The 25,697-nt window shown below is 37.3% G+C and overlaps 1 protein-coding gene across 4 annotated transcripts in view; it reads left to right on the plus strand.

Annotated features, from left to right (window-relative positions):
* The window catches only part of FAF2 (Fas associated factor family member 2), a 95,108-nt gene that overhangs the window by 65,797 nt on the left and 3,614 nt on the right, over positions 1–25,697 (plus strand). For all 4 annotated transcript variants that reach the window (XM_072631088.1, XM_072631089.1, XM_072631090.1 and 1 more), the window contains exons 6-10: positions 1,044–1,129; positions 1,228–1,319; positions 4,597–4,774; positions 5,596–5,767; positions 12,015–12,158. In XM_072631088.1, the coding sequence (XP_072487189.1) occupies positions 1,044–1,129; positions 1,228–1,319; positions 4,597–4,774; positions 5,596–5,767; positions 12,015–12,158 (672 nt within the window). The remainder of the gene's footprint in view (positions 1–1,043; positions 1,130–1,227; positions 1,320–4,596; positions 4,775–5,595; positions 5,768–12,014; positions 12,159–25,697) is intronic.

Here is a 25,697-nt window from a genome sequence, read left to right on the forward strand (position 1 = left end):
AAAGGAGTAGAGAGCCACCACTCTGAGAGGAAGAAAGGTTACTTCATGATTCCTGTAGCCTGAATATCTGGAGAGGGAAGATACCTTCTTTTTCTGTTTCCTCCTCATGCTCCACATTTCTCTTACACTTTAACTATTTGCTGCTACCATTATCATTCTTGATGATACTTCTACTTTTTCTCTTTATAGCATTTAACAAGTATGTAAATGCCAGTCATTTATATGCCTGGAACTTTTTTGGGAACTGTAGGAGTTACAAAAAAGTATAATATGGTCCCTGCCCTCAAGCAACTGAGTCTCTGCTGCTTAATGTCTTCAGTGTATCCCAGAGTATATCCTCACTGGGGGAGCTTCTTGGGTTGTGCATTGAAGAGTTTTGTTTTGTTTGTAAGAATGGAACAGAGGTAGAATACAATACAGTACTTACCATGTTTTTTATGTGGCCAGAGAATAATTTTTTTCTTCCCTATAGCCAGCAATATCAGTAATGCCTCATAATAAGAGTGCACCAGATGTTGAGGAGTAGCTGACATGGCTTTTAAAAAAATCTCATATATCTTATATGTGTGTGTGTGTGTGTGTGTGTGTGTATATATCTTGTTTGTATGTTGTCTTTCCTTAACCATCTCCCCTCCTCACCTCCCTTCTTTGAATTAAGATGTGAACTTCAAGAGGGCAGGGAATGTTTTCGCCTTTTTTTGTATCCCCAGCATTTAGCACAGTGCTTTGCACATAATAGGTGTTTGTTGACTGCACTTTTTGAAAACTATTAGCCTCTCTTTGCTTTTGTGTTCTTGGTGTAATTTTAAAACTTGGTGGCTTTTCTCACTGAGGAACGTTAACAATTCAGGAAGCAGCAGAGCATGAGAAGTAGAAGTGTGTTTTTGGTGGAGATATTTTTTAAGGATTATAAAGGTAGATCACCCATTTTAGATGATTTTTTTAATTGCCTGTTTTTATTCCGTTATTCATATTTCCTGTAAACTTTGTTAAGGATACATGTACTGTACCATATGTAATTAGTTGTTCTCTGTTTCACAAAGGCACTAAATGATGCCAAGCGAGAACTTCGATTTCTGTTGGTTTATCTTCATGGTGATGATCATCAAGATTCTGATGATTTTTGTCGGTAAGTAAAAAGATTTCTTTCTCATCTATTTTCTGTTCCCTTAGTTTATGTTTGTAATCAACATGGTATTCTCATATTTGTGTCTTCCCTCCCAACAGCAATACTCTTTGTTCACCTGATGTCATTTCGCTTATAAACAATAGGATGCTCTTTTGGGCATGTTCCACAAACAAACCTGAAGGATACAGGGGTAAGTTGTGCCTGTTGCTTTGTCTCATTTGTTTCATGGAACTTATCACATATCTTCCTTTGGTATTATCATGAATAGATAGTGAAGAGGAAGTAACATCACAAATCCTATATTATTGATGGAGCCTTTTTTCTTTTTGTTTCCCCCAGCATAAAATTGTAGTTATCAGCTTGTCCTTAGTCTAAGTGAACTATCACAGAAGATTTTAGTCTCTTCACCAGTTACTCTTAACAGTATATTGTGTTTTAAAGTAGCCTGAATATCTTGAGGTCATATTCATTAGGGATACTTACAACAGGGATGCTTAGTTTGGGATCTTCTTAGAACTCATCTTAGGGTTTAAAGGGTTGAAGAAAAATTAAGTTACTTTTAGGCGATTCCTTCTGTGAACATGGTCTACCACCAGTGCATTTAATATGATCTTTATAGTCTAGTTTTCTTATTTTCTGATCTCATAGTTCTGGTTTCTTAATTACTTAACAAATCCTATGTATATTGGCTTTTTTGTGGCTTCGTAAGGCCCAGGAGAACAAGGCTGGATCTCTAAGAGCTGAGTAAAAAACCATGTCACTAAATCAGTCCATAAAATTTTTTCTTTTTAAACCAAATGAACAAATATGGTTGAAATTCTTCTTATCATAAAATCTTGATGATTCAAAGACTGTTACACTTCTTTAGGGACAGAGGAGCCCCTGAGCATCCAACAACAAAAATTACAGCTGAGAAGAGCCAAAGAATTGCATCCAGTATTCTGTAGTTGTTTGGTCACCTTGTCAGTAAAGGAGAAGAGTATAATGATTAGTTTTTGGTGTTCATAGAAAACTTGAGAAGTATGGAAAAAGTAACAGAATATAGAAATGCAGATTTAAAAAGGAGAAAGGAAAAGAACAATGAAAATCAGCAGATGCTCTGATAAGGAAAAGTTAGCAGTGGAGAGGCACAAGGTACTGTTACCTGGAATGGAAGTAGATAGAGTTGACCACATTGATATATTTTCAGAAGTTGTGATTTTGGTATTTCAAACTAAGACAATATTAGGATATTTATTATTATGCAGGCATCAAATCATGGTGCTGTAAAATAATTTTATGGCTTTTTCATAGTATTTGATAATCAGTACTTGTTTTCCACTAGTAAGACAGGTCAGTTTTGATAATGTTTGCTAATTTCTGCTCAGACTGGTGTCAAGGAAACGTTTTCCTCTTTGTTTAAAGAGAATAATGGCAGTTGACTGTTCTTAAAGGTGCTGATACTACAGGATCCCATAAAATAAAACATTTGGCAGTTGGAAAATTTCACTGTCCTATAGAGTTCAGAAGTGTTACACCTTTATCTGTTTTTAGTAGTGCAAGTTAAAATGAATGGAGAGATGGAATAATTTTTTTTCTGACTTATTCTTTCATCCAACAGCCATTTATTAAGAACCTGCTGTATGCAAGATACTGTGCTTATTGTCACAGAGAGATTCTTTTGGAATTATAGTAATGCCCAGTGAAAGCAAAACTGCTCCATTGCTAAACAGTGGTGGTAATTACCCTGAGCAAGCAGAATTAGTTTCTTAATAGAATTTTTAACAGTATTTTTTTCCTGCATTGTTGTTTCACTGATTCAACCTCTGGGCCAGGGGTTCAGTATAAGATGATGTAACAGAAGAGATTTCATGAGAACATTGAACTAATTTACTGATACTATGTAATTATAAAGAGAGAAAAAGTGGAGTGTGCTACCACAATGGATCAACTTTCTTATGAAATCTCTTCTGTAATTACATTTCAAAAAGGCAGTTCAAATTCTACCTCTCACATGTACTGGCTGAGTCATCCTGGGCAAATTAGTTAACCTCTTAGTGGTCTAGGCAGTTCTCTAAGACATTAAGTTGGAGGGAAGGTGCTGATCTGCATTAGTAGAGGTAGTTTCCTCATCTAGAGTTCTCAACATTGAACAAATCACTACTCCAGAAAATGTAAATAACTATTCAAATACTGACCAACTTGTCCCATAGGTTGAATCAATGATGCAGTTTGTGATGTTGCCTGTACCTGGAATTCCGTTCAACACCAAACATTAAGGAGCGCTTATGTTCTTCATACCCTATGAACAAATTTAGTGCAAATGGAGATAGAAGAGTGGGTGCAAGCTGACAAGGAGGTACCTATGGTCCATTGTTAGTGATGCAGCAGTCAGATACTTTGAATGGTGCTGCCAAGTCAAAGTACGTGATCAGACACAGTATTGTCATGTAGAAAGCATATAGATATGGAAGTCTGTCGATCTGGGCTCTAGTTCTGGTTCTGCCATTTGCTATGTATGTGACTTTAAGCAGTTCACTCAAACTTCTTGTGCCTTAGGTCTTGTGCCTTAGATTTCTCATCCATCAAATAGGGCATGATACCTTTCCCATTTAGCTCCCGTGATTGTTGTGAGAATAAAATGAGATCATAGATAGGAATATGTTCAAAATTCAAAATCACTGAGGTGTAAGAGTATTTTTTATAGTGAGTAATGAGAGAGAGTCTTTGTTCTAGAGAATTGGTTGTTGTAAAGGGTTTGTTGTAATTGAATTACCAGAGTACTGTCATAGAGCCATCAGCCATGATGTGGAAATAGTTTTATTATTCAGAGTCCATTTCTTATAATGAAATATGAATAATGAAAGATGATCTTTGGAGGAAAGACATTTTATAGTATTTTTTTTTTATTTAAAGCTCTTTCACTCACTAAACAGAACCTAGAGCCTGAATACTGCTCTTCTAGCCAATTAGCTGCTTAGTTCTGAAGTTTAAATATTTATACATATCTAGATCCCTGCCAAGAATACTGACTTATCAGGATCTACATGAACAGAGAAACCATTGCTTTCTAATCTGTTAGACTTTTTTCTTAATTGAGCAAAAATCACCGTCATTAATTAAACAGTGGTATCATCACTACTCTTGAGGAGAACCAGGCAAAGAGTTTTCACCAAGAGTCTACTTCAGGTTGTAATATATGGGAGCAGGAGCAAAGTTCATTTAAGAACTTGGATGGAATGCCGTACTTCGAAGTTAATTATTTGCTGGCTCGTTTATTTTAAAGTGGTCCTGATTATACCCAAGTTCTAACTTCAGCTCCAGTAGCCATGTGACTTTGAGCAAATGACTGAAGTTGTCTGAGCCTCAGTTTCCTCATCTGTAAAATAAATTCTACCCTGCCTGTCTCACAGTGTTGTGAGGATTAAATGATATTACTTGTGTCAGTGCTTTGAAAATTATATCCTGTTCTCTTTGATCTCCTCCAGTGTCCCAAGCTTTGCGAGAAAATACATATCCATTCCTAGCTATGATCATGTTGAAAGATCGGAGAATGACTGTGGTCGGTCGGTTAGAAGGTCTCATTCAGCCTGATGATCTCATTAACCAACTGACATTCATCATGGATGCAAACCAGACATACCTGGTTTCCGAACGCTTGGAGAGGTACTAGTTAACCCCATGTGGACCAGCTATTATAAGTATCCTTTTGGACCACATAAGTGTATGGCAGATGTTGGCTACTTGCTTACTGTTGAAGTACTTGAGTACTATTAAAAACCCTGCTACCTCCCTGCTATTTATGTAGAGACATAAATATTGAGCACTTCATACTTTATCTCTTTTATGCATATTTACATATATACATGCTATATATGTTATTTCTCCTTAGAGACTGTATGCTTCTTCAGAGCAGGAACTATTTCTTTTTTGACTTTATATTCCCAGTGCCTTGCATAGTGTTTGGCATAGGAGACATGTAAAAAAAATTTTTTTTGTTGATTGGTGTTCAGCCATATTTCAGTTTTTATGATTTATATGGTGGCATGAAATATTCTTTTAAAAATGCTTTGAAAAAGTATTCTTAGTAAGATTACTCTTCTTTTGCTCTATATGAGTGTCTCCTATGCCTTGAATGTAGATTTCTCCTCACCTCCTATCTCATAGTACCCCTCACTTCCTTAGATGCAGAGCAAACATCTTGTACACCTTGTTCTTGTCCCCTCACCCGCCACTACTGCCCTGCTTCTCAAACCACCTTTTGCTCAACTATTTTCTGTTTATTCACTTTACATTTATGTTGTATATGCATGTGTATCACACAGAAACACACATGTACACTTGTTGGCTCTCTGTTAAAATGCAAGCTCCTTGGAGGTTGAGATTGCTTTATTGTCTTTGCTCCTACCCGCAGCACTTAGGCCATAGTGGGCACTAATGGAGTACTTGTTCATTGATTGATTGAATGCCTTTTGGTATATCTGCAGGGAAGAGAGAAACCAGACCCAGGTGCTGAGGCAGCAACAAGATGAAGCCTACTTGGCCTCCCTCCGGGCTGACCAGGAGAAAGAAAGGAAAAAGCAAGAGGAGCGTGAGAGGAAGCGACAAAAGGAGGAAGAAGTACAGCAACAGAAAATGGCAGAAGAGAGGCGGCGACGGGTAAGAAACCTTTATACTCTTGTTTGTAATACTAATATAATATATCAGAAACATTGTATCAATGTTGATACTCCCTTCACATCTTAGATGGTTTCATCAGTTCCTGTGACTGAAAAAATTCATCTACTAGAGTGCGATCCTTTAGTGATAAGCATGTCCTCACTTACATAGTCTTGTCTTCTGACCAACACAAGCCTCTGGGCCTGTGAAGCTTGATATAGTGCCTGTCATTACTCATACTACTGGATAGTTCAATAGACATCTTAAAATCATTATGTCCAAAACAGAACTCATTATCTTTTCCTCTAAACTTACTTCTCCTACATTTCATGTTACTGTAGGGAGTAGTCCCAGTTCCTCAGACTCACAACTTAGGAATCATCCCAGATTCCTCACTGTCTCTCACTCCCATATTTAAACTGTTGCCAAGGCTTGTTTTGCAACATTTCTCAGGTACACCCCTTTCTCTCCTTTGACGCTGCCACAACTAGTGCAGGTCCTCATCACCTGGTGGGTCTATCTTCCTCAATTCATTCTCTGCTCCAGTTCATCCTCCATTCAGCCACTAAAGTGATTTTCCTAAACCACAGATCTAACCACATCACCCATCTACTCAATAAACTCCACAATAAGGCAAGAAATGGTAATAATTTTTAAAGTCCTAGGTTTAGTTTATGTATTTATTTTTAGTTTACATTTAGCTCCATAAGCTTTTGAGTGTTAAATTGTCTCCCCTTCCCTTCCCTCCTCCCTCTCCAAGATGGCATGCATATTGGCTCTACACATATATTCATATTAAACATTTTCCCATTAGTCATGTTGTAAAGAAGAATTATAACCGGTGGTATGAACCATGAGAAAAAAGAAACCAAAGAAATAAAAAAGAGAGAGCAATTAGTATTCTTCAGTCTGCATTCAGCCTGTGTAATTCTTTCTCTGGATGAACATTTTGGAGTTGTCTTTAGAACCTTGCATCCTTGCATTGCTGAGAAGAGCCTAGTCTATCAAAGTTAGTCATCTCACAGTGTGGCTATTACTGAGTACAGTGTTCTCCTGGTTCTGCTCCCCTCATTCACTATCAGTTCACATAAGTCTTGCCAAATTTTTTTGAAGTCTACCTGCTCATCATTTCTTATAGCACAGTAGTATTCTGTTACATTCATATACCACAACTTGTTCAGCCATTCACCAAATGATGGGTCCTTCCATTTTTGTTTTATTTTCAACCCTAAATTCTCTCCACTCCCCCATCCCATATCCTTCCTCTACTCACTCAAAAGACCAGAAAAACACAACCCATTGCAAGTATGTGTACTTATGCAAAAGACATTCCCACATTGTCCATGTTCAAACAAAACTTTCCAAGAAAGAAGAATATATGCTTCAGTTGTCACTCTAAATCTTCTATCTGGAGGTGGATAGCATGAGTCCTTTGGAATTGTGGTTGGTTGGTGTCTTGATCAGAGTTATTGTGGCTGTTATTGCATAAATTGTTCTCCTGGTTCTGCTCTCTTCATTTTGTTTATAAGTTCACATAAGTCTTCCTGAATTTTTCTAAAACCATTCCCTTCATTGTTTCTCAAAGCATAATAATATTTCAATTAGTAATCAGTAAACATTTATTCAATCCTTACTATATGCCAGGCACTGTGCTAAATGCTGGGGATTCAAAAAGGGACAAAAGACAATCTGCCTGAAGGAACTTGCAATGTAATGATGGAGACAACATGCAAACAAATATAAACAAAGCAAGCCATATAGGATAAAAAGAAAATAATTAACAGAGGGAATCCACTAGAATTAGGAGGAATTGGGGAAGGCTTCCAACAAAAGGTGTGATTTTAGTTGGGTGTTAAAGGAAGCCGAGAAGGTCAGTAGTTGAAACAAAGGAGAAAGAACATTCTGCTTTTACAATACTGTAGGCATAAGGTGATGATAGGCTGTACTAGAATGATGGCAACATCTTTAGAAGAGAGAAGAGGGTGTATAAAAAAGGTGTTGCAAAGGTGAAATCTGGCTTTGACAACAGCTTGATTGATAGTGGAGTGAGAAGTAATGAAGAATTCAGAATGACTCCTAGATTTTGAGCCTGAGGGAGGGACTAGGAAGATGATAGATTTGAGAATTATCAGTATAGTGATAGTGATTAAATCCTTGGGAACTGAGGAGACCATCACGTGAAGTAAGTATAGAAAGAGAAGAAAAAAGATCCCAGGGTAGAATCCAGGGCCTGATCTGGAGAAAGATCCAGCAAAAGAGACAGAGAAAGAGCACTCAAATAGGTAAGAGGAGATCCAGGATAGAGAGTATCCAGGAAGAGAGTGTGAGAAGTTGTAGAGACATTAAGGAGCATGAGGATGGAGAAAAAGACTGAATTCCGTAACTAAGAAGATCATTAGTAATTTTAGAGACAGTAGTTTCAGTAGAATGATGAGGTTGGAAGCCAGATTGTAGGGAGTTAAGAAGAGAGTGGGAGGAGAGGAAGTGGAAGCACCTATCATAGATGGCAGAAGAAATATAGAATGAGATAGATATATTTTATATATATATATATATATATATATATATGTGTGTGTGTGTATATATATATATATATATATATATATATATATATATATATATGGGGAGAGAGATCTATAGATATTTAGGATGATCAAGTGAAAGTTTTTTCAGGGTGGGTGAGACATGGACATATTTATAGGCATTAGGAGATGAGAGAGAGAGAAAATAAATGAAAGAGTGGGGATGACGGATTACTTGAACAAGTAGAGGAGTTTGTTTTGATAAGGAATAAGGCCACTTTGACATGTGAGACGGGAGTGAAAAAAGAGTTAATGGCAAAAGGCTTCTGAATGATGAGAGATAAGAAAGAGGGGAGAAGAGTTCAAATGGAATGACTTCAATTTTTTCATAAATTGTGAGGCTAGAGTCTCAGCTGAGAGATTGGGAAGAGGGGGAGCCATGGGAGGTTTGAGGAGGAATAAAAAGGTTTAGAATAGCTGCTGTGGAGAGTGAGTAGATAAAAGGATACTGCCTAGCAGCAGGAAGGGCCCAGTTCAGGTAGTGACATTAATTTGTGGTGGATCTAGTCAGAGCAGTTGTGTGGTTTCTCCATCTTTATTCACAGCATATGTGTGGGAATGAAGGCAACTAATAATAGGAGTGATCCAAAGCTGAAGTTTGACTGAGTATAGTTGGTGATACAAGAGAGCTAGGAGGGTTCAAGAGAGGAAGACAGTATAGTGTTGGACTGGTTTCACCAGGGGGTCAAGATGTGGAGAAAAGATGGGGAAATAGGGAGATAGCCTGGGAGAAAATTGAGGGGTCAAGGGATTTCATGGTACAGAGCAGCAGAGTTTTGTAAGGGAAGATAGAGAAGTAAAAAGCCAATAGATTACGGTTGGATAAAGAAACTTTAGAATTCTTTTTTTGTTTTTGTTTTTTATTTTAGGATTCTTAAATGTAGAGGTGATACATTTGTGATCAAAGATACCTGTGTGTGTGTGGCTGAAGGTGGGGTAAGGGAATAGCTCATGGGAAGTGAGTTAGGTAGAAAAACTCATTTGGATAGGATATTTGAGAGACAATATGTATGTTGAAGTCCCCTACTATCTGAAGGCAGGACTTAGGAAGGAGAGAAAAATGGTGGGCCAGGTACCAAACTCCTTGAGGGAGGGAGAGAGGCAAGGAAAGACGAGTGACCTGGGGGTCTGTAGATGACTATAGGATTTTGATTGGATGATGAATGTAAATAGCGTGAAACTCAAAGGAAGAGAGGCTAGATAGAAGAAGGGAGAGAACCTGGAAGTGGCAATAGGGAGGAAAGAGTATTCCAATGAAATCCCCTGCCTTCACCAGTGAACCACAACGTATGAGCAAAGGTGCAACCATTACTGGAATGGAGCTATTCAGGCTGTATCATTGGCAGGGAGCCAGCTTTCAGTAAGAGCTAGTAGGCAGAAGGAGTGAGAAAGGAAAAGATTTAAGATAAAGGAAAGTTTGTTGCTTATGTAATAGGCACTCCAGGGGGCACAGAGGAAAGGGCTGGGTGAAGCTAGGTTGAAATTTGGAGATGGGAGGATTGAGGGGGATGGGAATAGGAGTTGGTTGTTGGGAGGTAAGAAATGGGGTTTGGATAATGATCTACAGGAATTTAGATCTCTGGGGATGGTAAAGGGTTATAACCAAGTTGGAGGATATACAACTTTGAGTAGAGAACACCACCCTAGGAAGTTGTAGACACGGTTGGAAGCAATTACAGTATGAGATGGGAGACACATAGTCATATAGTCAAATGGCAGTTCATCACATTCATATTCCATAACTTACTTAGCCATTTCCTATTTGATGGGAATCCCTACAGTTTTCACTTCTTCACCAGTACAAAAAGAGCTGCTATAGGTATTTTTATACATGGGATCCTTTCCCTCTTTCTTTGATTTCTTGGGGGGTAGTGGATTTTCTAGATCAGAGAGTATGCAGAGTTTAATAGATTTTTGGGCCTATTTCCAAATTGTTTTACAGAATAGTTGGACTAGTTCACAGTTCTGCCAACAGTGCAGTAAAGAACCCATTTTACCACATTCCTTCTAGCATTTGTCATTTCCCCTTTTTGTCGTCTCAAGCCAATCTGATGCATGTGAGATGTATCTCAAAATTTTAATTTACATTTCTCTAACAATGATTTGGAGTATTTTTTCATATGTCTAGTGATAGCTTGGATTTATTCCTCAGAAAGCTGCTTATTTATATTCTTGGACTTTTACTTTGAGAACGGCTCTTTTTCTTGTAAATTTGATTTAGTGCCATATATATCTTAGAAATGAGATCTTTATCAGAGAAGTTTTCTGCAAAGATCTTTTTTCTCCAACTTCCTGCTTATCTTCTAATTTTAGCTGCATTGGTTTTGTTTGTACAGAAAAAAAATTTAATTTTATGTAATCAAAACTGTTCTTTTTATCTCTTGTGACCCTCTCTAATTCTTGTTTGATCATGAACTCTTCTTGTATCCATAGATCCAACAGCTGATTTCTTCTTTTGATTTATCATGTCTAAATTACATGCTTTTTTTCAGCTTCTTGGTATACTTTGTGCGATATTGGTATAAGCCTGGTTTCTGCCAGACTAATTTCCAATTTTCCCAGCAGTTTTTGTCATATAGTATATAGTATGTTCTTGCCCCAATAACAAAGATCTTTGGGTTTACCAAACATTAGGTTACTGTGCTCATTTGCTTATGTATGTTGTGTGCTTAATCTGTGCCAGTGGGCAACCTTTTTATTTCTTACCCAATACCGAATTGTTTTGATAGTTATGTCTTTGTAGTTATAGTTTGAAATCAGGTACTTATAGGCACCTTTTTTTCATCTATTCCCTGATAGTCTTAATTTGTTGCTCCTCCAGATAAATTCTGTAATTTTTTTTCTAGCTCTGTAAATTAGTCTGGTAGTTTTATTGGTATGGCACTGAATTAGTAAATGAATTTAAATACTATTGTTATTTTTATTATATTGGCCCAACAGTAATGAATAGTTCTCCAATTATTTAGATTTGCTTTATTTGTCTAAAAAGACTGTTTTGTGATTGTGTTTTAAAAGTTTCTGTATCTTCACCCAGGCAGTTTTAATTCACATTTCATAGTAATCAAACAAAAGACAGAATTTTAGAACAAAGTAAAACAAAGGAACTTAATTTTAGTTTAGATCTTTTTTTAATAAGTTTACCAAACTGAACAATAGTAATGCTCTCCTTAGAGAAAATGGCTTTCTGAAACCAGTCACTTCCTCTTTAACCACTCTCTCTAAGCATTCCCCTGTTGTTGGCCAAAGATGAATAGACAGCCTCTTTTGATTAAACAAAAAGAAATTCCCACCCTTGGTTTAATTACTGTAAACAAGACAAGCTCCAGTAATCTTACTTTCAAGAAGTTAATATTTTTTTCTCTGAAGATGATTAAATCTTCTATTTAAAGAAGATTAATTGGGTCTTTCTTTGACTGAAGCAAAACCAAAAATCTCAGACCAGAACATTATTAAAATATTATTTCTCAATATTTTATAACAGTTGTACTCACAGTAATTAAGAACTGAATTTGCACAATAACTTCTGAATATAAGAAAATATTCACGACACTTGTTAAAATAATTTAAAACATTTAATTTCTTCTGACTACTTGATCAAGTTCTTTTGGTCCTTCATTCTGAATGGCCTTTAACTAAAGACTAACTTTTGCCCTTTTTCTTCTCAGAATCTACAGGAGGAGAAGGAACGGAAGTCAGAATGCCTGCCACCTGAGCCATCCCCTGATGATCCTGAAAGTGTGAAGATCATTTTCAAGTTACCCAATGATTCCAGAGTAGAGAGACGATTCCATTTTACACAATCTCTAACAGTAAGGACCAAGAGGGCATTTTGGACTTAGAATTTGGGATATGAATTTGAAAACTTTTATAGACATTGAAGGTAATAGAGCTACTTGGGGGTGTATTGTAGTATCCTGACTAGCAAAGATCAAGGAAATTGGATATGGTTACAGTCAAGAATCTCTGGCAGTGACAGTGTACAGGTTATTAGAGTCACACACAAAGTAGAAATGTGGTAAAATACCTTTTACCTGATATCTTCAAAAGGGCTGCAGTTGGCCTGACTGAAGCCAGTATCAAAAAGGAAGGGGGGAATGTGGTAACATGAAGTGAACTTCTGAGAATGTTTATTCTTAACTGGATTTCCCCCCACACAGTGAAATTTTTTGGTCTTTTCAGCCTGTTTCTTTTGATGAGGGTTGTTTTATGTGATTTAATAGGAGAGACTCTTAATTTTTATCCATCTTTAATGACAACCACCACCAAAATATATCTCTTTTTGGCCAAGAATGCTGCAGGTTTAAAATCTTTAAATCTTGATTCTTTTCCTCTCTTTTGTCTTGGATTTGTCATATTTTTTGAGTTTTGAACCCCTAGAAAGTATTTTTTGAAAATATTTTGATCTTTATGTTGTTTTTGTTAATGGTTTTATTTTTATATCACATTTATTTCTGAACATGTCCCTCTTCCCATTCCTATACAGCAACAATTATTAAAAAGAAAGAAAAGTAGTTCCATAAAACTGATCAACACATCAACTATGCATGTTGGTATATGCCATATTTCGAATCTATAGTTGCTGACTTCTTCAGTGAAGGAAAGGAAAGTGGATTAGAAAGGTTTTCTTTAATGAGAGATAGTTTGGTATAGTGAAAAGAATGCTGGATATGGAGCCAGAGGACCTGAGTTCAGATTTCATTCTGTTGCTACCTGTGTGTCCTTAGGGAAGTAACAACTTCTTTAGCTTCATTTGTAAAGTGAGAGGCATTGGACCAAATTATCACTGTCCCTTTCTGTTTCTATATCCTAGGATCCTCCATTGTCCACTTGAAATAGTTTGTTTTAATACAGGATGACTCAATTAAAAAACATTTTCTATATCCAAGGCTTTATGCTCAGTGCTAGAGTACAAAGATGGTAGTCTCCTGCCATTAGGGAATTTACATTCTAAGTGTGGTTGATGGGAGCCTATCATTATGCTTTTCTCTGTGCACTTATTTCAAGTGACTACAATTATGAAGTCTCTCTCACCTATACATTGGTGACAGTAGTCGGTTGCCCAGAAAGCATTTCTTTAGCCCTGACTCAGTGCTAGATATTGTGCTAAGTTCTGGAAATACAAAGAAAAGGCAAAGACAGCCTCTGCCAAATATAGAGTAGATCGAATGTAACCTTAGAGGGGCTGGAACTAGGAGCTGAAAGGAAAAGACCTTCTGGAGGTGGGGCAGGAAACCTTCTAGTTGAGTCTTAAAGGAAGCTAGAGATTGTAAGAGGTGAAATTTAGGAGGGAGAGCATGGAGTCAAGAAATGAAATATTGTGTGAGGAGTTGTACATAGGTAAAATGAAAGGTATATGAAGGCAGTAGGATATAAAAAGATTGGAAAGGTAGAAAGAGATAAAGTTATGAAGAATCATTTGGTCTTTGCAGTAATAGGGAGCCTTTGGAGTTTATTGAGCATAGGATACTGACATGGTACCTGTACTTTAGGAAAATTATCTTGGTAGCTGAGTTGAAGGAAGGATTTGGAGTGGGGAGAGTTTTGAGACAGAGAGCCCAATTAACGGGTAAACCAATAGATTGAACTAGAGTTGATGGCATGTGTCAGTGGAGAGAAAGGGATGTATGTGAGAAATGTAGCAAGCACCATTATAAGATTTGGCTACTGATTTGATAAATGCAGGGGAGAGGAGAGAAAGAAAGAATGCTAAGGTTTGGAACCTGGGTGACTGGAAGGATGATGGTGCTCTTGACAGTACTAGGGACATTGAGAAGAGGGGGAGAGTTTGGGGGGAGATAATGAGTTCTGTTGTGGACATACTGAGTTTAAAATGCTTACAGGTCATCCAGTTTGAAATGTCCCATAGGGCTAAAATTCAGTAGAGAACTTAGGACCAGATAAATATAGATGTGAAATTAAGCTATATAAAGATAATAACTGAATCTGTATTTTCTGACCAAATGAGAGTGTAGAGAGAGAAGAGAAGGTGGCTCAGCTCAGAATCTTGGATAATACCTACAGCTAGTGGGATGAATATATAGCCAAAGAAACTGAGAAGAAATATTCATATGAGTGGAGAATCTAAAGAAAGCAGAGTTGAGAAAATCCAAAGAAGAGAGATTGTTTTCCTAAATTAAGAGGTAACTTTTGAGAGAGCGGTTTTTGGTGAATAATGAGGTTGGGAATCCAGATTTCTAAGATTTGGAAGATAGAGCAGAGGAAGTAGAAGCTCTAACAAGTGGCTTCTTTTTCAAGGAGTTTAGCTGAGAAGAGGAGGAGATACAGGATAATAACTAGTGAACATGTTAGAATTTTTTTTTTTTTTAGGAATTTGGGAGACTTGAGTATGTTTGAAAGGCACCAAGGAGGTAACCAGTAGATGGAGATTAAAGATTATAAAGAATGTAGGAATAGTGGTAGAGGGAGACATTGGTGAGTAGTATTCTAGGTGATGGGAACAAGGGAAAGAACAACTGAGTTTGGGGAAGGCAGTTCAGTATCAAAATAGTGGGTAAAAGTATGAGAAGGTGGAAGTTTGCTAACTATTGGATTACAAATCCAGAGAGAGTAGTTGATTAGTCAGTAAACACCTATTATATGCCAGGCACATCTAGAGAAAATATACAGAATCCAGAGATATGGAGTGTCTTGTTTATGGAACAGCAAGGAGGCTAGTGTCACTGGATCTTTAGGTCTGCTAATGAAGGCAGGTAGAAAGTTCAAGGTCAACAGTTTGTATAGGCATAGACCACAACTGCCCCTCCTGCCCTGTTAGCACACCCCATCATTTTCAGATGTGAAAGTTGTTCAGGTCAGAGTTGGATGTGGACTGATTAGTTGCTTCTTCCCTTTATGTACATAAGAGCAAGGTATGGTTTTAACTAACATTCCTAAGTAATTATAGCAAAAATAAACCTGTATAGATCTCAGGTATGATGCTATACATAGTAATCTTATATAAAACGAAATGTAATCTAGCCAAAACTTGGATTAAGAGTCTTAAATGACCAATTGCCCTGAAATCCTATTCATTTATTAAATGAATTCTGTCTCTAGCAATGTATGTGTGGAACATTGATGATTGCTAGAGAATATACAAAATTTTGATTACACACAGTCACTACCCTTACAGAGCTTAGAATCTACTGAGGATTCTAATAAGAAATTATAGACAGAAGTAATATGCAGTATAAAGTGCATGCACACACACAGCAGATGTGCTTTAGTGAGTTATAAATCAGAGTGCTTTGGTAGATCGGAGAGATAAAGTTATAGACCATGTGGTGGGGGGAAGAGCAGAAGCTTTGCTGGATGTTACACTTAAATTGACCTTTAAAGAGTAGGTAGATATCATGAGGGAAAAGAAAGGAATTCCAGAGATAAGAGAGCATTATAAACAGAAGCATGCAGATGGAATGGAGACCCATCAAACATTCCAGAGAGAGATTAGTTGTTGGGATGGTAGAGTGTAATAAAGGAAATAATGTCAGATAAGGTTGGAAAAGTAAGGTGATAATAAGGTAAAAGGTAAAATAATATTGAAGACCAGATCTCTGATCAATAAAATGATCACTTGTCATTTTAGAAGACTGATGTTGAAACGTGCCTCTCTGTTGTCTACAAACACATAATGGTTTCTAGGCCCAGAATGAAAATTTTCACATATGGCTAGAATGTTTATTGTTTGCTTGACTCAGTTGTTCCAAGGGATGATTCTGTTGGTGAAGGGCAGAGTCGCTGGGAAATAACTACGGTATTTTGAAAAAGAGCATTAGTAAAACTTTTTGTTTGTTTTTTCTTACTATTAAAGAAAGATAGAATTGTGCCAAATTGTGAAATGTTTTGAATCCCAGGAAAACAAATTTGAATTTGGCAGGAAGTAAAGATCTACTGAAAATTTTTGAACACAGGAATGCTATGAATGATGACTGTTTCTGTTTGCAAGAAAATTTAATTTGATAGTAATATAAAAGATGCATGATTGGAGGTGGCTAGGCCAGTAAAGGAGGTTATTGTAGCAATCTAAATGGGTGGTACTGAGGCCTCTTCTAGGACAGTGATGGTGGGAGTAGACAAGGGAATGAATTTGACATGTGTTTCTGAGACAAATTTGATGAGACCTGATAACCTGATTGGATATGAAAGATGAGAAAGAAGGAAGAAGAGTAAAATATAACTCCAGGATGGTGAATATTACTGGATGAGCCCTCTGAGGAACTGTGGCTGAGGATGGTGTTTGTCTTTCTGACACAAAGATTCCTCCTGACTTTTCAGGCCCACAAAGACTCATTTCTGACTCTGCCATTGTCATGGAGGCCCCTGGCTGCTGTTCATGGAAAACCTGTTCTCACCCAGTTTGACTTCTTCTGCCAGGGTTGATTTACCTAAAAGGCATTCGCTTGCTTATTGTAAAAAGGCTTATTGTAAAAATTCATGAGTGAAGTTCAACTCTTTCATTTCTTGGCCTAATACCTGTTCTTACCAGTATTGTACTACCTTTATGCCCAGTCTTTAAATGTTATTACTTCCTGTCAGGACTCTATCTAGTTAGTTTTCTTTTCCTGTTTAAAAACCTGTGCCTCTTAATGGACTTTCCACTGCTGCCCACTACCTCTGTAACCTTGAACAAATCATTTTACCTGTCTGAGCCTCATTCTCATTTGGATACAGTTGGGACCCTACATGTAAACAGTAAATCCTCTGAAGTGGTGGCATTATTTAAGTTCATGTTGCATAGATTTTGAGTTCTGGGTGCTTACATGTAACTTTAATGTATTTGCAGAACTGAAATAATGAAAAGGTTCCCTGAACCCACTGAGTGAACATGACACAACTATCCATTCCACCTCCTTCCCCCAGAATCTTTTGGTGCCTCACAATCTATGTGCTTCCAGGAAGTTAAGAGTGTAGTGGAAATAGTACTAGGCACAAGCCTTAGCTCTGCCATACTTGAACCTGTTAACTTAAGTCATTTGACTTAGTTTGTTATCTCATAGTATGGGGACAGGAGAGTTTGGATTAGATATTCATTAAGGTTTCTTCTATCTCTAGCAATCTATGATTCAGTGAATTATGCAGAATTATTAATATTTTATACATCTGTTAGCAATATAGATAATACCGGTAACAATGATAAGGCAATAATTATGATAAGATTTAGAGCTGAAAGGTACCTTAGAGCTAATTTAGTACAACGCCCTCTTTACTGATGAAACAACCAAGATTCAAAGAGGTGATGATTTGTGACTCACAGATAGTAGTAGAGTGGAGATGAACCCATGGCCTCTGACTCCAAATCCTTTCTACTGCCGTAGGCTAACATTTCATTATGAATGCATCTGAGAATTTTGAAGGCACTTAAGAGTGAAATAGGAACTCTTGGCCAGAACAAAAGAACTTTTTACTTCAAATGGGCACTCTTCATGTACTTGTGGATTGCTGATAGAAACCTCTATTCATGAGAATGGTTCAGGGACACTGTGAAATACAGACCAAAAAGTCAAATAACCTTTTTGGGACAGGGGTTGAGTAGCCATATTTCTCCTAAGAACAAGTCATAACAAGTCATGCCCACCTATTCTATTAAATTCTTTAAGTGAGTAATTGATACATAATATATTTAGTCATTAAAAAACCTTTTAACAGATTTCTGTACCCAACTGTTCTGTTAAAAAAATTGAATTATAATCCTTTTATAAGAGTCCAACTCTGGTGCCTTACCATAACTTGAATGTGACCCTGGAGTTTTTGGATACTAACAGAGTTGAGTGGATGTTGATAAGCTTTCCCTCAGTAGAAAGTCTTCAAGTATGTTTCTAATAACAAACCTTCATTAGCTGGCTATTCAAGGACCAGCTTAGTTAAGTTCACAGAACTAATCACAAATAATTGGGTCACTAGGCAGGAAATTCTCTGCCTATTGCAGCCTGTGAATCATTGTAATACAAAATTGGCCTTGATTGTGTATGTTGTATGCTACTTCTGCAGGGGGTGCGAGGGAGAGTGGCAAAAAATGAAGCACAAGGTGCTTAAAATCACAGTTTTTAGACTGCATGTTAAATTTTAACATTAACTCTTAGCACCCTAAATGTGAGATATCTTTGTCTAGCGAAAAAAACTACACCACATCAATATCAGTATTCTCCCTACAAACGAAAATAGAAGACATAAAGATATTGTACCTCAATGGAAAGATGGCTTATAGGTTCTTAATAAGGCCACTAAAGGTGTTGATGAATTTTGGTTTCCTTGTGCACCCAGAAGCCAGAAAAAACATCATTTTGTCAGATGCTTGGTCACCTTGCCTTGCATTGTTCACAGTGAATATACTAACATGAGAATAGCTGAAAGGTATACACCAGCATTGCATATTGAAGAGGACAAAGAAATAGAGAAATTCTGTGAATGTTCGAACTAAACAAGGTTCTCCGGGCCAAGTTAACATATACTTTGAATCCTGGTTGACTACATAGCAAAGATGAGCATGGGGTACGAGGGAGGAAAAAAATGCTAGAAAATAAATTTCATGATTAAGGAAGTGAAAAGAGGCCAAAGGTTGGTATCATAGCTTGACTTTCCTTTCCTCACCTGCTGCATTGACACCTTGGAGATCCTTCCATCCTGAGCCCCTCATGTCCAGATTAGTAATTCCCTCCCTAGGTAGAATTCCAACTGAGCTTCACCTCACACATATGCTGTCTTTTCCAATTGCATTATCTCTGTGCTACAGATAACCCCCCCCACCCCATCCCTTTGCTTTCTAGCTGCCCTTTATGTGTTGTCTTCCTCCATTAGAATAAAAGCTCTTTGAAGGCAGGGACTGTTGGGCTTGCTTTTATTTGTGTCCCCAGCACTCAGCATAGTACCTAACACAGTAGGTGCTCAGAATGCTTTATCTCTTCCAGGGCAGGGACTTGTACCTTTCTTTGTATCCCCAGTGCTTAACAGAGTGTCCTGGAACATAATAAATGCTTAATGATTGACTACTCAGAAGACCTATGCCTACATATCAAGAGAGACGGAAGGAACTAAACTTGATTACCACCAAAAAGCATCACAAAGTATTGCTGATTTTCCATAGAAAAGAAAAAGCTCATTCCTGATAGGGGAGTTATTTATGAATTGGCTATTTGTGTGCGTACCATTGATTAATTATAACAAAAGTAAAAATTAACACCAAGTAGAAGAAAGGATAAAGATAAGAAACAATATGATTTACAGTGGCTCCAAACAGACATGTTTTAAGTTTTTTGTTTTTGTTTTTGTTTTTTTTTTATGCCAAAAAATGGGGAATTGATAAACATAACTTTGACTATCACTATACCTCTTAGAAGTGTAACTGGTTTAAAGCATCCATCACAACAAAGAGTCCAAAATAACATTAAAATCACCCACAATTGATCTCTTGTCAAGCAGAGAGAGCCTGCAGTCAAAGGAAGCATCATTTTAGAAGACAAACTATTTGTAAGATACTCTAAAGACCGATTGTATAGTATTATAAGTAGTAAAAGCAGTGATGGGGAAAAAATTTTGCAGAAAGATTAGTATGAGACCAGACTGAGTCAGATAATCTTAGGACATTTATAGATGAAACTAGGAGATCAACAAAAGGACAAAAAAAATAGATCTTTTGTGTTTATATAATTTTTTCTCATCATAAACATGAGAACTACCACATTTGAATCTGTATTGCCTTGATAGCGTTTGTGCTATGTAAGAAGTTGAAATGGTCCTTAAGAAGATAAGCCAGGAAGATTGAGCAGACCAGATCAAGTATCCTCACTTCTTCCTTTACCCTTTCTCCCCACCTCTCCTCCGCTCATCCCTCCCCCCCATTTAGAAACAATTATGGGAATGATTTTCCATGTATCTCAGAGATAGAAATGTCAAACAATTGGGAAAGATAGTGGACAGTTTTATTGATACCTAAGGATGTAATTGAAAAGACAGTAGCAATTATTGACCTATATGCCTGGTCTTTCTCATTTCTGCAGTCTACATTTTAAGAATAATTTACACAAATATCATGGATGTCCTTGATAAAAAATATGAAGGAAATAGACAAAACTTCACAGATGCTTTTTATAGCAGATTATATCTGCACAATCAAAACTTGATTTAAAAGTGCAGCAGCACAAGGTACTAACTTGTGTGACTAGAAAAGAAAATTGACCCAGTAGACCAAAATGTAATAAATGTTATACAAGGTGTCTTATGAATGTGTAAAGATGATACAATATTCTGTGTTAAGTCTAGCCACAGAGATAACTTTTGTTCATTGATCCTCTGTCTGATTACCAATATCAAGGGAAGCACAAAATAGGGAGGTATGTGCTTATTTGCCAAAGGTGTTTGCCACTGTCATTCAGTTTCTATTGGGCAGAGTCCAAATAAAAGAGGGTGAGGTCCTTTGGATATAGTTGATGTAGTTGTAGATGATAGTGCACTAGGTAAATATATTTTGACACTACAGATGGGCAGTGAACTGAGAGTGGGAGGAAGGTACATTTAGATCAACTGCTGCAAAATGTGGTAAAGTTAATCTAGCCTATAATCCTGGATTCTCATTTTTGCTCTCTTCAGGAAGATGATGAATTTTCCTTCTGACTCTGTTAAGTATGGGGTCCCCAGCTTTGTGCATTGACCCGCTGCTTGCTTTTTTCCTTTTCACATATTCTTGCCTGGCAAAGTGGCCCTATATCATTCAACGCACAAGCTACTTCTCAATTATAATCTCTGCTTAGCTGATTCTGATTAAATGTGACATTCTTCCCATGTTCCTCAACCTAGCTTACCCCGCCTGGGTGTGTGCTTCTAAAAATTGTCACTGACAGAGAGAAGAAACTCATAAAAATCCATCTAAGTGGAGTCACCTACATAGAAGCCTAGTATCTAGGAATTGTATGAACCGTCTCTGAAAACCATAAATATTGATAGGTCATTAGCAAAGTAAGCCAGTACCAAATTCAGTATGCACTGGTTTTTTTTTTTTCTAATAGACTTATGTTTCATCACTCTTACCTTTTTTGAGTGTCTGAACATGCAAGCCATTGGTTTTACACAAAAGCTAATATATGAAAAGTTGTCAGTCATTCCCTATAGGTTGCTCTTGTGAATGGAGGTATTTGTTATCACCCAGTACTGATTGAACATTGTTAATATTTTTCACCTCTAGCAGCATCACGTCCTCAATAATCAAGTGCGTAAGAAAACTCAGCTCTGGCTACTAAATGTAGCTTCAGTAGCCAATAAGCTTCTGTAAATATTCCTACTTCTATATGACTTGGTAGGAAGCAAGGATGGAATTATTTTGTCATTATGGTCACAAGAGTATGTGAGGATTGGTTAGTTTGATTTGACAAACATCTTTTAAATGCTTACCCTGTGTAAGACTCTGGACACTAAAGATACTCTTTGTATAGCTGCCCTCAAAGTGCTTACATTCTACTGGGAAATAGAATATTAATACAAAGAGTAAATATAGAGTAATTTTAAAGGAGAGAGTGTTACTAAGAAGAGAGATGAGGAAAGGCCTCCTTCCTGTAGGAAGTGGTACCTAAACAGTCTTTTGAAGAAAGCCAGGGGTTTTACAGGGTAAAGGTGAAGAGAAAGCATTTTAAAAGATAGGAGACTACTAGCACAGAGCCATGGAGGCAGGAGATAGAATCACATGAATGAGGAATAGCTAGTGGGCCAATTTGACCATAAAGAGGTAAGATGAACCTAAGACAGGATTTGTATTGTGAAGAACTATAAATGCCAGATTGGAAAGTTTGTATTTTCACTAAAGGCTTTATAAAGGAGCCATTGAAGATTTTTGAGTGGGATGTGACATGGATCTGTGTTTTAGGGATAGCAGTTTGGCGGTGTTGTGGAGAGACTGGAGGCAGGCAGCCTAATTAGAAAATTGTTGTAATAATCCAGGATAGTGGGTTGTGTGAGTAGAGAAAAGGAAGTAGATTTAATATGTCATGTGGAGGTAAAATCAAGATTTGCCAGTTGATTAAATATAAGAATTGAGGAAGACCAAAAATGACTATAAAGTTGTGAACCTAGGTGACTGTGGTACCATTTGTCAACCAACAGGCGTTAAGTAGCTGCTGTATGCCAGGTGCTTTTCTTGGCACTCGAAAAACAAAGCAAAAATGATGCAGTCCTACCCTCAAGGAGCTTACATCTCAATCAGGAGATGTAACATACAGTGTTTACAAGAAAATTTCATTGAAAGAGATGCTAACTAAATGAGGATATGAGGAAAGACATTTGAGTTGAGCATTGAAGGGAACAAAGAATAATTCTTAAGAGGTGGGGGTGGGAAGGGAATTCATTTCAGGTATGGGAGATAGTTTGTGTATAATCACAGGAAATAGAATATCATGTATGAGGAAGAGCAAGAAAGCTAGTTTGGCTCGATAGAATTCATGAAGGTGAGTAATGGATACTGTCTCTGGAAAGGTAGGTGGAAGCCAGATTTTGAAGGTCTTTAAATACCAAATGTATTAATTTGTATTTGATTGTAGAAGTAGATGAATAATTTGCTCATTCCTATACTTTTAGAAGAATGTCATTTTGGCAGTTATTGAAATAAGATTGACAGCTTAATTTATTGACTTGTATCAGATGAGGGAGATTTAAGAGCCAGGTATAAACTTGGATCAATAGAAGAATGGTGGTGCCCTCAGCAGAAACAGGGAAAATTGGAAGGCAGATTTGGGGAGATACATTGTGAGTTCTCTTATACATGTTCAGTTTGAGATTCTTGTAGGACATCCAGTTTGAAATTTCAGTAGGCACTTATTGTTGCAAAATTGGCTCTTGGGAGAAGAGACAAGGATTGTATATAAAGATCTAGGCTGATATCATCTATGTAGAGATGGTAATTAAACCCATGGAAAGTGATAAGTTCATCAAAAGAAAGATCTAGAGAGAAAAGAGAAAGTGTGTTGGGGGATGTCCACACAGTGAATGGAACTTAGATAACGATCCAGCAAACGAGATGAAGAAGGAATGGTTAGATACAGTGTAGCTGAAGAACCAAAAGAAAGCAGTATCCCAGAAGCCAAGGGAGAAGAGTATCTAGGAGGAGAGTAGTGAATGGTTTTACAGAGCTTGAGGGCTGAGAAAAGGATTTAGGAATAAATCCTTTAGAAAGAGGGTTTAGGAGTTGAAATATCATTGACCTTGGAGAAAGTTTCAGCCAGGTGGTGGTACTTAAAATCCTTTGCATGATGATTACAGTTTTTTTCTGGTAGCTACATGTCCAGTATGTTTACCACTGTGTGAAGGTATTTGATGTTTTTCCCAGGCCAAGATTCCTGGCTGTTTACTGACTTCATCAAGTCCTCATTTTCTCTGAATTGATCTCTGTCACTCAGAGGCAGTGGCAGCATGATGTAGGAACATGACTTGGAATCAAAAGCCCTAGCCTCATTTCCCAGTTCTGTAACGTAATTGTGTGACTTTAGACAAGTCATTTCATCCTGCCAAATCTGTTTCTTTACCTGTAAAGTAGGAAATTTATTATGTAGAAAGTACACTTGGAAACTATGAAGTACTATAGAAATGAATTGACATTAATTAGTACTATCATGAATCTGTCCCTCTCCCATATGTTGCCTTTGTGTAATAAATGACAGAAAAAAACCCCTCCAACCCTCTTTTTGGGTCTTCCTTAACCACTGAGACAGCCTGTCTCTTTTCAGAATTTCCTTGGGTCCCATGGCTTGCCTTTATGCCTTATTTCCAAACTGGTCTCTTTCATCTTCTGTTCTGGATTGTATTCTTTACTACTGTGAAATTAAAGTTCACCCTTTTCTGCAACTTATCACTCTTAGTTGGGCCAGACCAGATAAACTAATTGCACTCTATAGAAATTACTTAATTGCTGCATAATCATGCCATCAGAGTATAAAAACACTGCAAGGTAGAATTCTACTGTTTTAATCCTTGCATTCACTCAGAATACTAAATTTTCTACAAACTACAGCTTTCACCTCTATGTTTTTTCTGCCTCTACACCCTAAGTAATGACCTCATACTGAACTGCTACTTCACTGAAGCATGCAGCATAGATGGATATTTAGACTCCTCTTCAAACAGCTACAGCTTCCTACAAAGAGACCAGAAACCCATATCAGACTCACAAAGAAAAGCTTCTGGTTGAGAATCACATAAATAACTAGGCATAATATAGTGAAAAGTGCACTGAATTTGAAATTAAAGAATCTGTTTGAGTCCCAACTCTACCACTTACTACAGAAAAGGTCACTTAATCTCCCTAGGCCACAGTTGCCTTATTTATGAAAACTGTGGGGATTGAACTTAATGAACTTTCAGATTCATTCTAGCGGTGAACACTTTGTTCTGCCCACTTGATTTAAAGAATAATACTATCAGACTCTTTGCCATCAGTAAGATAGTAAACCTAAGGAGTTTTCATTCCAAAAGCCTCAACATCTTCTTCTATTCATGAATGCTCTCTTGGTTCTGGTTGCCTCCTTGTATGCCTAGGAAGAGTTTTCTGACAGATTCTGAATATTTAATACCAGTGAGACTAACCTGGAAAGTCAGTGAAAGGGTATTGACCTGACAGACTTGGAAACCTGAGTCTTCCTGTGCCGATGCTGGTATTCTTCAAGCAGTTCCCCAACAAGCATGCACAGACAATAAGGAGACAACCGTGGGAGGGGAAGACTGCATATATTCTGGTAACCAGTAGTTTTGGACATTTTGAAGATTTGGCCATGAAAATATTTCACAGAGGAGCAATCTACTTGAGTGGTTGCAAGCTGTCCCTTGATGACCCACTCTATCTCCGTTTCTATTTGATTTTCCTCCTCTCTCCTAACAGTTCTGACATCTTGTTGCCCAACTTCTCCTGTTGTCTACTGAATCCAATACTCAATCCAGTCTATAAACTTGGGCTTCTACTAGCATGATGACGCTACTCTTCGAGGCTTCATATTTTGACCCTCATGTTCACGATGTTGTTGTTGTTAAGTCATTTCAGTTGTATCTGATTCTCCATGACTTCATTTGGGGTTTTCTTGGCATAGATACTGGAGTGGGTTGCCATTTCCTTCTCCAGCTCATTTTATAGGTCAGGATCTTAACACACAGCTTTTCTCTATACACTTAGAGCAAAAACTCCACCCCTGCCACATACAAGCTATCTCATTTACAATTCTTGCCTGTTAGAACCTAGCTGACTAGATAGAACACCTTTGTACTCACCTTCTATTATCCGAAAGAGAATGCATGGTGACAATTTCAAGAATGCCTTGGATACTAAACTTTAAGGGATAATGAAAGCTGTGTTTATAGGAGAACTGTTGCAAAGGCTATCAAGC

This window comes from Notamacropus eugenii, chromosome 1 (genome assembly GCF_028372415.1).
Source record: "Notamacropus eugenii isolate mMacEug1 chromosome 1, mMacEug1.pri_v2, whole genome shotgun sequence".
Classification (NCBI taxonomy): Eukaryota; Metazoa; Chordata; class Mammalia; order Diprotodontia; family Macropodidae; genus Notamacropus; species Notamacropus eugenii.